Below are 13661 nucleotides of genomic sequence, written 5' to 3' on the forward strand. Positions count from 1 at the left end.
GGATAGGCCGAGCGAATATAATCAAGATGACAATATTCCCTAAACTAATCTATTTATTTAGTACTATGCCAATGAGACTCCCAAGAAACTATTTTAATGACCTAGGAAAAAACAACAACAAAATTCATATGGAAGAACAAAAGGTCGAGAATTTCAAGGGAATTAATGGGAAAAAAAAAATCAAATGAAGGTGGCTTAGCTGTACCTGATCTAAAACTATACTATAAAGCAGCAGTTACCAAAACCATTTGGTATTGGCTAAGAAATAAGACTAGTTGATCAGTGGAATAGGTTACAAAATAGTGTACAACTATAGCAATCTAGTGTTTTACAAACCCAAAGATCCCAACTTTGGGCTAAGAATTCATTATTTGATAAAAACTGTTGATAAAAACTGGAAATTAGTATGGCAGAAATTAGATATGGACCCACACCTAACACCATATACAAAGATAAGATCAAAATGGATCCATGATTTAGGCATAAAGAATGAGATCATAAATAGATTAGAGGAACATAGGATAGTTTACCTCTCACACTTGTGAAGGAGGAAGGAATTTGTGACCAAAAGAGATCATTATTGATCACAAAATAGAAAAATTTGATTACACCAAATTAAAAAGCTTTTGTACAAACAAAACTAATGCAAACAAGATTAGAAGGGAAGTAACAAATTGGGAAAATATTTTTACATTAAAGGTTCTGACAAAGGTCTCATTTCCAAAATATATAGAGAACTGACTCTAATTTATAAGAAATCAAACCATTCTCCAATCGATAAATGGTCAAAGGATATGAACAGACAATTTTCAGATGATGAAATTGAAACTATTTCCACTCATATGAAAGAGTGTTCCAAATCACTACTAATCAGAGAAATGTAAATTAATACAACTCTGAGACACCACTACACACTTGTCAGATTGGCTAAGATGACAGGAAAAAACTGATGCATTGTTGGTGGAGTTGTGAAAGAATACAACCATTCCAGAGAGCAATCTGGAACTATGCCCAAATAGTTATCAAACTGTGCATACCCTTTGATCCAGCAGTGCTAGTACTGGGCTTATAGCCCAAAGAAATACTAAAGAAGGGAAAGGGACCTGTATGTGCCAAAATGTTTGTGGCAGCCCTTTATGTAGTGGCTAGAAACTGGAAAATGAATGGATGTCCATCAATTGGAGAATGGTTGGGTAAATTATGGTATATGAATGTTATGGAATATTATTGTTCTGTAAGAAATGACCAGCAGGATGAATACAGAGAGGCTTGGAGAGACTTATATCAACTGATGCTGAGTGAAATGAGCAGAACCAGCAGATCATTATACACTTCAACAATGAGACTGTATGAAGATGTATTCTGATTGAAGTGGATATCTTCAACATAGAGAAGATCTAATTCAGCTCCAGTTGATCAATGATAGACAGAATCAGCTACACCCAGAGAAAGAACACTGGAATTGAGTGTAAACTGTTTGCACTATTGTCTTTCTACCCAGGTTACTTTTACCTTCTGAATCCAATTCTTGCTAGGCAACAAGAAATTCAGTTTTACACACATATATGGTATCTAGGATATACTGTAACACATTTAACATGTATGTGATTGCCTGTCATATAGGGGAGGGGGTAAAGGGAGGGAGGGGAAAATTTGGAAAAGAAGTGAGTACAAGGGATAATGCTGTAAAAAAAAATTACCCATGCATATGTACTGTCAAAAAATTATTATAATTATAAAATTAAAAAAAAAACCTCACATCCAAGTGCAATAAAAGTAGAAATATTAAATGCATCCTTTTAAGATCATAAAGCAATGAAGTTATATTTAATAAATGGCCACAGAAAAGTAGATTAAAATTAATTGGAAAGTAAGTAATATAATACTAAAGAATGGATGTATCAAAGAAAAATATCCTAGAAATTTTTCATTCAAGAAAATTACAATGAGACAACATAACAAAATTTTTGGGATGCACGAAAGCTGTACTTAAAGAAAAACTGATATACCTAAATGCTTACATCAATAAAGTAAAGAGCTGAGCAATGAATTGGGTACATAACTTTAAAAAAACTAATTAAAAATCTTCAATTAAACACCAAATTGGAAATCCTAAAAAAAAAAAAAAAAAAAAAAAAAAAAGAGTGAGAGAGAGATAAATAAAATTGAAAGAAAACCACTAAACTAATAAGAAATTTAAAAGCCAGTTATATTGGAGAAAACAATAAAATAAATAAATCATTGCTTAATTTGATTAAAATAAAAGGAAATTAATTATCAGTATCAAAAATGAAAAAGGTGAGTTTGCCCCTATGGAGAAATAATTACAGCAAATATTAAGATCTATTTTGCCTGATTATTTGCCAATAAATATGACCATAACATGAAATGCATAAGTATTTTAATATATAATTTTTCCAGAGTAAAGATTACTCAAGTAATCCCATCTTACAAAAAGAAAATGAACCAGTCATTAATGAGCTCCTTAGGAAAAAAAAATAGGACTAGATTAATTCACAAGTAATTTTTTCCCCCCCTGAGGCTGGGGTTAAGTGACTTGCCCAGGGTCACACAGCTAGGAAGTGTTAAGTGTCTGAGGCCAGATTTGAACTCAGGTCCTCCTGAATTCAAGTAATTTCTATTAAACATATAAGAAACAAGTGATTCTAATACTATATAAACTATTCGGAAAAATAGGCAAAGAAGGAGTTTTACCAAATCCCTTTTATGACCCAGATATGGTGCTGATGCCTGAACTAGGAGCAGTAAAAACAGAGAAAGAAAATTATAGACCGATTTCTCTAATTCTCCTATACAAAAATTATCTTATTTTCTAATTTTAATTCTCCAAAGTCAGAAAGTTGAAAAAAATAGTAGTGAGAAGAATTCAGTAAAATGACCAGGTAGAATTTATAGCAGGAATGCAGCGCTAGTTCAATATTAGTAAAACTATCAGCATAATTGACCGTATCAATAACAAAGCCAACATAAATCATATGATCATCTCAATAGATGCAGAAAAAGCTTTTGACAAAATAAAACATTGATTCCTATTTTAAAAACACTAGAAATCATAAGAATAAATGGAGCTTTCCTTAAAGTGCTAAATAGTATTTGTCTAAAATCATAAATAAGCATTAAATGTGATGAGGATAAGCTAGAATAATTCCTAATAAGTTCAGGGTAAAGCAAAGATGCCCACTCTCATCACCATTATTCAAATTTGTACTAAAAATGATAGCTATCTTGATAAGAAAAGAAAAGGAAATTGAAGAAACTAGAACAGGCAATGAGGAAACCAAACTATTATTCATTGCAGATGGTATGTTGGTATAATTGGAGAATCCTAGGGAATCAACCAAAAACCTACTTGAAATAATTAACAATTTTAATAGAGTAGCAGAATATAAAATAGACTCAGAAAATCATCAGCATTACTACATATTACCCAAAAAAAAAAAAAAAAAGCAAGAGATGAAAAATCCCAATTAAAATAATTGGAGACAATATAAACTACTTATGAATCTTCTTGCAAGACAAATCCAGAAATTACTTGAAAACAGTTTAAAAATATCTTTCATATAAAGTCAGACCTGAATAACTGGAAAAATATTAATTGTTCACAGGTAGGTTAAGCCAACATAATAAAAACAATAATTCTACATAATGCAATTTACTTATGTTTAAATACTTACATTTAAATTACTTACATAATGCAATCCCAGTAAAACTATCAAAAAAAATTTATAGAGGTAGGAAAATAATACAATTCATCTAGAAGAACAAAAGATCAAAAATTAAAAATGAATTAAAGGGAAAAAAAAAACATGAAGGAAGGTGGCCTAGCTGTACCAGATATCAAACTATACTACAAAGTAATAATCACCGAAACAAAATGTTATTGATTAAAAGATAAGAGATAATGAATCAGTGGAACAGATTGTGCGAACTATACACAGTAGCTAATGTCCATAGTTATATATTGTTTGATAAATGCAAAGATCCCAACTTTATGTGAGTTGTGCTAAGAAAACTGGAAAGTAATTTGACAGAAACTAGATAGAGATCAACATTTTAAACCCTATACCAAGATAAAGTCTTAAAAATGGCACCTGATTTAGACATAAAGGAGGATACCATGAGCAATTTAGAAGAGTATAGAATAGTTTAAAAATAAGGAAGGATTTATAACCAAACAAAAGACAGAGAACATTATAGGATATAAAATGAATAGGTTCTTTTTACATTAAATTAAAAGGATTTACACCAACAACAAAACTAAGGCAGTCAATGTTAAAAGGAAAGCAGAAAACTGGGGTAGGGGTGGAATTTTACAGCAAGTTTGATCTCAGACACTCATGCAGGCCTCATTTTTCAAAAATATAGAGTAACGATAAGCAGATGAGTCATTGCCAGTTGCTAAATGATCAAAAGATTAGACGAGGCAGTTTTTAGGAGAAGAAATCAAATCTATCTCGTCAGTTGAAAAAAATGCTCTAAATTACTACTGATTACAGAAATTCAAATTAAAACAAGTCTGAGGTATCACCCCACACCAATCAAACTGGATAATATGAGTTCAGACTGAACTTAGAAAAATAAGTCCTCCTGACTCCTGGGCTTAGAAACCTATCCATTGTGCCATCTAGCTGCCTCTATTCCAAAGAGATTTTAAAAAGAAAAACAAAAGGAAAGAGAATTTAAATGTATAAATTATTTATAGCAGCTTTTTTATTATGGCAAAGAATTGGAAATTTAGGGGACATTTATCAATTTGAAGATGACTGAACAAGTTATGGGATATGGTTAGAATAGAATTATGCTATAACAAATGATAAGCAGTTGATTTCAGAAAAACCTGGGTGATTTATATAAATTGATGCAAAGTGAAGTGAGAAAAATCAGAACATTTTACACAGTAACAGTAATATTGTATATGTTCAATTGTAAATGACTTTGCTCTTCTCAACAATACAATGATCCAAGACAATTACAAAGAACTCAAAATAAAAAATGCCATATATCTTCAGAGGAAGAACCTATGGATTCTGAATGTAGATTGAAACATACTATTTTTTCTTCACTTTTTGTGGGGAGGGGTTTGGCCTGTGCTTTTTCTCACAACATAATTTATATGAAAATATGTTTTACAAGTTTGAACATATTAAACTGATATAAAATTGCTTACATTTTCAGAGAGGGGACAGAAGAGGATTTTGAACACAAAAAAATTTAAGAACAAATGTTAAAAAATGTTTTTACATGTAACTTGTAAAAATATTAATTTTAAAAGTTAAATTTTAAAAAGCCAAAAAAGATGTGCATGGAAGATGTTCCCTACAATGGTTGAATAAATGGTTACTATAAAAATTTGATACTGATATGGTTAAAATGTCAAGAATGTTAAGAGTTCAGGATGAATTAAAGAAGGCAAGCAAAGTTAATAACAACAACAACAACAAAAAGATGTTCTATATTGGATTACTTGACATCTAGTGAAGGAAGTAGAGGAAGGAGGGGGGAATTGGAACACAAGGTTTGGCAAGGTTGAAAAATGCATATGCTTTGAAAATAAAAAGTTTTAATTAAAAAAAATTGTCCAAAAAAATTAAGCTATTCTGGATAGGAGTATTAAAAGATGGGTCTGGTAGGTAACTAACAAAAGAAAGAAAGCAGAATTGTTCATCCTTAAAGAAACTTTTAGAGATAAAGGAGTGATCATCCCATTGTATTGTGCCCTTTGAAGAGGACATATATAGCACTGTGTACAGCTCTGGGATCACATTTTGGGAAGGACGATGATAGGCCAGAGAGCATGCAGAGATGGACAACCTAAAAAATGAAGAATTCATGGAAGAAGTGGATATTTTTAATAAGGAAAAAAGAGAGAAAGCTATACTGGCAAGTCTAAATTTCAGATTGGCTATATACTATAGAAGAACTATTAGATGACTTAATTTGCTTATACTCAGAAGACAGAAAAAGAAATAGTAAGCAAAAGTGGCAAGGGCACATATTTAGACACGACATAAGGAAAAATGCACTCACAAGTTTTTGAAAGTGCATTATGTTGCCTCAAAAGGTGATGGTTTCCTCCTCACTGAAGATCTCTGGAGTTGTCAGACATTTTTAGTGGCTATTCTTTTTCAGGTACAGATTGAACTAAAAGACAACTTAGGTTTCTTCCAGTTCCAAAATTCTGAGATTCTATAATGATTGCATAATCCTGTCTTTCTCCTTTATCACTTATATGACCCCCTAGCAATTCATTTAACCTATCTGGAACTAGATCTCCTCACCTGTCAAATGAGGTTTGTACCTCTGCCAAATCTCTCATATATGTGGAATTTTCTCTTCTGAAATGGTCCCCACTCCAGGGCAAGTCCATATCACCTCATGCTGTACTATTATATGGGTCTTTTCATTGGGGTCTCTGTCTCAAGTATCTCCCTATACTACATAATATCCATTCAATTGCAAAAGTGATCTTCATAAACTGTAGGTGTGACCAAGTCAGCTCCTACTCAATCGATCCTACTGGCTCCCTGTCACTTCCAGGATCAAATATAAAAACCTACTTGGCTTTTAAAGCCCTTTACCACCTATTCAATTTTCTTATGCTTTATTCCCTCCTCTCTCACCTCACTCCACAAACTCTACAATCTGATGACAGTAGCCTCCTTTATGTTCCACTGCACACAACACTCTGCTGACTTCATGCTTTTTCAATGACCATCTCTCATTGTTTCTGTAAGAAGTTATTCCCAAGTCTATTCAATGTTAGTTCCTTCCTTCTAAGATTATCTTCAATTCACCCCATATGTCTTATCTATGTATTGTTGTTTTTCATGTTGTCTCCCCCCACCAATTAGGGTTTGAATTTAAGGGAAAGGGAATGTTTTTAACATATTTTTGTAACCCCAACACTTAGCACAGTTCCTAGCACAGATTAGCACTTAATAAAAATACTGCCTGATTTGACAGAAATTGTTGATAAGTCGAAGGTACCTTCCTGCTCTAAATTTTTGATCCTGTGTAAATGTGCTTTGAGGGTTTGAGAATGGGGGCTAACAGTAAACATACTAGATTCTGGAGATAAGACTATCAATAGAGTTGTAGAGGTTTGAGGAAGGGAAAAAGGTTGACATTTGTGTTTCTTTCCCTTCATCTATTGCTTTTTCTACTACAAGTTAAAGTAATTCAAACCTGCTTTCCAACTCCAAATTGCAATTGCAAATTATCTTTTATCAGTCCTAGTGTCTAGGACAAAGTAAACACTTCATAAATGGTTTTTTTTTTTTTTTTTTGATTGGGTCAACTAGAGCTTGAACTCAGAGGGACTACTCTAAGAATATATCAGTCTAGAAGTGGAAGAGGAAAAAGATGGGAAATCCCCAAGGTTTTACAACATGAAAAAAAAAGAGAATTCCTATGGATACTGGATTACCTGAGTAAGAATGCCATTCTCCTGAGATTGTTTCCATATTACTAGTATCAAATAATAAACTACAAATACAATGCATTAAAATGCTGAATTTTTCAACCCCCAAATTTTGCAACTATGAAACTAAGGAAATTGTTTCCTAAGCACATTAGGAATCCTTAAAAAGATGGACAATACATACCTGAAAAAGTGAAAAACAATTCATTTTGTAAACCAGCTCTCTGCATCTTAACATGATGACATTCAGACTTGTTTAATGTTATTTTACAGGAAAGATCAACAATTAGTTTGCTCAAAATCTGAAGCAACTTTTTCTCAAATGAGACATTATAGATACTATTGCAGGGTGCAGAATGATATCGAGCTGTGAACTGGTAGTAAAAATCAGGATTTACATAAGCTGCAAGATAAAACATAAGATTCATTGTATAGATAAAAACAAAATTAACATTTTCAATAAATAATTTATAGTCTCTAATTAAAATGTTTAAATTATTTAAGAATCATTCAGGGGCAACTAGGTGGCGCAGTGGATAGAGCACCAGCCCTGAATTCAGGAGGACCCAAGTTCAAATCTGGTCTCAGACACTTAACACTTCCTAGCTGTGTGACCCTGGGCAAGTCACTTAACCCCAGCCTGGGGGGGGGGGGGAAGAATTGTTCAAAAACATAAGTTCCTTGTTTACATATAAACTAAATTCTATGTACAGGATGCCCCAAAAATCTCAGAGCAGTCTATATGTAAATATATTATAAGTGTGATTTCATATGTCTTTGGTACAAAACTTAAGAATGGCACAGTCTGCCTTGGACCCAGCAATACTACTAGTACATCTATACTTCAAAGAATTCAAAGGAAAAGTATTTGTATGCAAAAATATTTATAGCAGTCCTTTTTGTGATGGCAAAGAATTGGAAATTAAAGGGAAATTGCTCATTAACTAAGAAAATGGCAGAAAAAATTGTGAGTAGGTGTTTGAGATGGAATATTATTGCACTGTAAGAAATGATGAGTGGGATATTTAGAAAAACCTGTAAGACTTACATGAACTGATGCAAAGAGAAATGAGCAAAACCAAGCCATTATATGACAGTAACAACAATATTGTATGATGAACTAGAAAATGATCCAAGACAATTCTGATGATTTGTAATGAAAAATGTCATCTGTCTCCAGATGAAACTTAATATTTTTAATTTTCATTATTACTCTTGTTTCTTCATTCTGAGCTTTCTTTTGCAACATGGCTGATACAGAAATATTTTGCATGACTACACATATGTCATCCATATCAAATTGCTGGCCTACTTGACTGACATGTGGTAGAGCCAGGATTTAAACCCAGACCCTCTAACTCTAAATCTCTCTTTCCATAAAATCAAACTGTGAGGACATTAAGGGATTGATTCATAAGGTATCTGACTGAGAAGAAGAAATCAAAGGCATGGGGAAAATTATTAGATCAAAATTTTAAAGCTGCTTGCTTCAATGATCACAGAAGCATAAATTTAAAACAATTATTATGACAATGTAGGACAATAATTTAAAAATGAAAAACAGTGGCTTCCAAGTTTTCTGATTGTACCAATGGAGAAAAAAAGATGCAGCAATTCTCAGCATTCTGAAACCCAGTTGAAAAGTTTATGAAGGCAACTCAATATATCCAATTCAAGTATTTTTTGAGGAAACAACATGGGGAGGTAATAAAGGAAAATTCACTGGAAATCCCAATTCCAAAAAAAGGATCAGAAAGAATTTTTTAAAGGTGCTATACTCAAGGATGTATTTAAATAAAAATGTGGTCTCGTAAAGTAAGTATTCATTCCAATGATGGAAAGCATAATCAATTCATATTTGCCCATCTGGTGCCCTCTACAATTTTTGTCCATGTCCTCCAAAAAATTTACAGCCACCAATCAGCTAGAGATCTTCTTTGCTTTCTTCTGATATCACAAAGATATTCCAGAGAGCATTTAGGCTGTCCTTATATTCCCCATGGGAAAATGCCACCTCCATTTTCTGTCACACATTTTCCCTGATGTCATCTTTTTCTTTTGTTCTTGTTCAAAGTCATACCCACCATGCTCCTGCCCACTGCTCTTATTATAGTTATTTTCTTTGTATTATTTACTTTGTATTTACTTAACTTGTATTATTTACTTTGCTTCAGTTCATGGAGGACTTTCTAGGGTTTTTTTAGAGCATACTGCTTATCATTTCTCATAGAATAATAATATTCTATAATAATCACATGCCACAGTTTATTCAGTCATTCCCCAGTTAATGGGCTAACCTCAATTTCTAATTATTTGTCCTAAGAAGAAAGTTGCTATAAATATTTTACACATATAGGTACATTTCCTTTATTAAAAAATCTCTTTTGTGATTCATGCCTAGTAGTGGTATTTTTAAATAAAATGATATACATGATTTTATAGCCCTTTGTGCATAGTTCATATCTTTTGATCATTTATCAGTGGGGGATGGTTTTTTATAAATTTGACTACATTTCCTATACATTTAAGAAATGAGGACTTCATCAGAGAAATTTGCTTCAAAATTCTTTTCCAATTACTATTGCTATTTCCCTCAGTTTATTCTATTTTCTTGCTTCTTTCACCTTGACTCTCCTCAAGTGTTTTGCTACTGATTATCTCCTTTCCCAATAAACCCTTTTCTCTCTATCCCCATACCCCCTTTTCTTCCTACTTTCCTTCAAGATAACATACACACACACACACACACACACACACACACACACACACACACACACACACACACATACACACCACCCATATTGAGTGTGTATGTTATTTCCTCTTTGAGCAAATTCTGAGTAAGCTTCACTCACTCCTCTCTTTCTCCTTTTCCCCTCCACTGTAAAAGCTTTTTTTTTTTTTTTGCCTCTTTTATGGCAGATAATTTATATCATTCCACATTTCCCTGTCCCATTTTCTCAGTACATTACTCTCTCACCCCTTAATTTTTTTTAGATTTTATCCCTTCAGATTCAATTTCCTTTATGACCTCTGTCTATACATAGTCCTTCTAAACTGCCATAATAATGAGAAAGTTCTTGTGAATTATAAGTATCGTCTTCCCATGTAGGAATGTAAACAGATAAACCTTATTAAGTCCTTTATTATTATCCCTTTCCTAATTACCTCCTTCTGTTTCTCCTGAGTCAAATCAAATTTTCTATTCAGCTCTGTTCTTTTCAGTTCAAAGCTTTCTGAAAGTTCTCATTGAATTTCCACCTTTTCCCCTATAGGATTATATTCAGTTTTGCTGAACAGGTGATTCTTGATTGTAATCCTAACTCCATTGCTCTCTGTAATATCATATTCCATGCCCTTTAACCTTTAATTTTAAAATTGCTAAATCTTGTATTATGCTGACTGTGACTCCACTATACTTGAACTGTTTCTTTCTGGACATTTACAATATTTTCTCCTTGAACTGGGTGTTTCAGAATTTGGGCTATAATATTCCTGGGAATTTTCATCTTGAGATGTCTCTCAGAAGGTGATCTATGGATTCTTTCAATTTCTATTTTACCCTCTGGTTCTAGAATATCAGAACAGTTTTCCTTCATAATTTCTTGAAAGATGAGATCTAGGCTCTTTTTTTAATCATGCTTTTTAGGTAGTCCAATAATTTTAAAATTATTTCTATTTTCCATTTTCCATTTCAGTTGTTTTTCCATTGAAATATTTTATATTGTTTCCTATTTTTCATGTTTTTGGTCTTGTTTTATTGATTTTTTAAATTTCTTATAACATCTTAGTTTCTATTTGCTCAATCCTAATTGCCAAGGAATTAGTTTTCTTAGTGAGCTTTTGTATCTCTTTTCCATTTGGCCAATTTTGTTTTTTTAAGGTATGCTTCTCCTCAATAGGTTTTTTCTGTTTCCTTTTGTACCCTCTCAATTCTCTTCTTCATTTTTTTTTTTGGTCTCCCTAACTTGAGTTTTTAAATCCCTTTTGAGCTCTTCCATGGCCTGAAACCAATTCTTATTTTTCTTGGAGGATTTGGATGTCAGAGTTTTGACTTTGTTTTCTTCTGATGGTATGTTTTGATCTTCCTTGTCACCATAGTAACTTTCTATGATCAGAATTTTTTTTGGTTGGTTGCTCATTTCCCCAGTTTATCACTTAACTTTTACCTCTTTGTTAAAGTAGGGTTCTTTTTCCAGGATGTAGGGTGCATTGTCCCAAGTTTCAAGGGTTTCCTCAGTACTAATAAAGAGAACTCCTGTGAGCTGAGGCCTCTGCAAACTGCCTCCCACTGCTGGTTTTCTGGTTTTCCAAGAACCTCTTATCCTACCTTTGTTGTTAACCTTCCAAGTCATCTTTGGTGTCTCTGGGTGAGTACACCAGTACTACTACTAATTCAAAGGCTCCAGGGCCTGTTCCTGCTTTGCTGGCACTTGAGACTGGGACTGAACTGGTGCAGGACTGCATGCTGGACTCCCACTATGGTGCCACAGGCCTTTCCTGCTGACCTTTTAAGTGGTCTTTGGCTATAAAATGTTCCACTTTACCTTTTTGTGCCTTCCGAACTCTAAAATGTGTTTAGAGTAATTTTTAAGGAATGTGTAAGGGTTTGGGGGGAGACTTCCATGAGTCCTTGTTTTTACTCTGCCATCTTGGCTTCACCTCTTAATGATTCATTTTCAATTCTTTAGAAACTACTCTGTTCCATATCTCCTTACAACAAAACTGGAAGAATATTAGTATTAAAAACATTAGCTTCTGTCTCCAGGAATACTTTGGGCTCATTTAAGGAGCTCTGAAATTTTCTGAAGACAATCTTACCCATTTTCATTCTCCTGTTTAATTCAGAAATGAATGTCCTATCAATTTGTATTCTATGACTTTGATATGGCTATATCTATATAAATATACATGTAGAAATGTATATATAAATATATGTATAGAAATGTATATCTACATATATGCATAAATATACATGTAGAAATGTATATACATATTAAAATGCACACACTGACAAACTCTATGGATTCAACTGCAAGCTGAAATCTAAGAAACAAACTTTCTTCATCCATCTGGTCATTCCTAATAGATATATGATCAGGTACAATTCTTCAAATGTTTATACATTCCTTCCAGGAGGTTCTGCAATATCCCAAGGCTTAAGGCACTCAATATAATGTCATCAGCAAAAATGATAATGTAGATTTCACCATTCATAAGCAATGCTTGATCTTCTCCAAAGCAGTCAAAACATATTTGATAAACATAAACCTATTTATGGTCCACATGATATTTTTCAGAGGGTCACTGGATAAGTTTATTCGTCTTGTTATAGCTTTCAAGGAAACTTGAAAAAGGACTCTTGGTGGGAATAAAGTCTGTAAGTTGGTGTTTTGCTATACCAAATTAAAAGCTTTTTCATAATCAGCAAACAAGCACAGTGGGATTTTCTAATCTTGAAATCATTCCATTTCAAGATGGTAAAAAGGTAATGCATTATTGATGGATCTGTGAATCAGTACAAACATTTTGGAAAGCAATTTAGAATTAATCAAATAACATATTTAATAAATATAGCTATTATGTTTATACCCCAAGGAAGTCAATGAACAAAATAAAGTCCTAATATGTATCAAATTTATAGCAGCAATTTTTTGTGATAGTAAAGAATTGGAAATAGAGAAGATTCAAATAGAGAATAGCAACTGGAGAATGGCTAAACAGATTGTGATGCATCAATGTAATGGGATACTATTGTGATGCTATAAGAAATAACAGATATGATGAAAAGAGAGAATAGAAATATTCACATAACCTGAAGCAGAGTGAAGAAAGTATAGCCAAAAAAATAACATACACAGCAACTACAACAATGTTAATGGAAAGATTGAAAAACAAAAGCCAAAAATGCTGCCTAATTCCTACTTAAACCCTCATAAAGATCCTGCATTTATAGGAATATAGATTATTAAATCTGATTACACAATAATAGCTAACTCAGAGATAACTCAATATCAACAATATGTCAAAATATAATTCAATTTCTTTATGAAAGAAATATTCATATTCAGCACCAACTTTTTTTCCTCTCAAATATAGTATTTGTGATATAAAGTCATAAGACTTTTATGTAGTCTGCAAGTTTTTGTTCTCTTACATGTCTTGTTCCAGACATATATTTTCTAATAGCACTTCCACCTTTTTTGTACAATACATTTGT

The 13661-nt window shown here is 32.7% G+C and overlaps 1 protein-coding gene across 1 annotated transcript in view; it reads right to left on the reverse strand.

Annotated features, from left to right (window-relative positions):
• The window catches only part of ZPBP (zona pellucida binding protein), a 103535-nt gene that overhangs the window by 58220 nt on the left and 31654 nt on the right, over positions 1-13661 (reverse strand). The window contains exon 6 of the mRNA XM_074282743.1: positions 7626-7844. Coding sequence (XP_074138844.1) covers positions 7626-7844 — 219 coding nt within the window. The remainder of the gene's footprint in view (positions 1-7625; positions 7845-13661) is intronic.

The sequence above is a fragment of the Sminthopsis crassicaudata genome, chromosome 1, assembly GCF_048593235.1.
Source record: "Sminthopsis crassicaudata isolate SCR6 chromosome 1, ASM4859323v1, whole genome shotgun sequence".
NCBI classification, from domain to species: domain Eukaryota; kingdom Metazoa; phylum Chordata; class Mammalia; order Dasyuromorphia; family Dasyuridae; genus Sminthopsis; species Sminthopsis crassicaudata.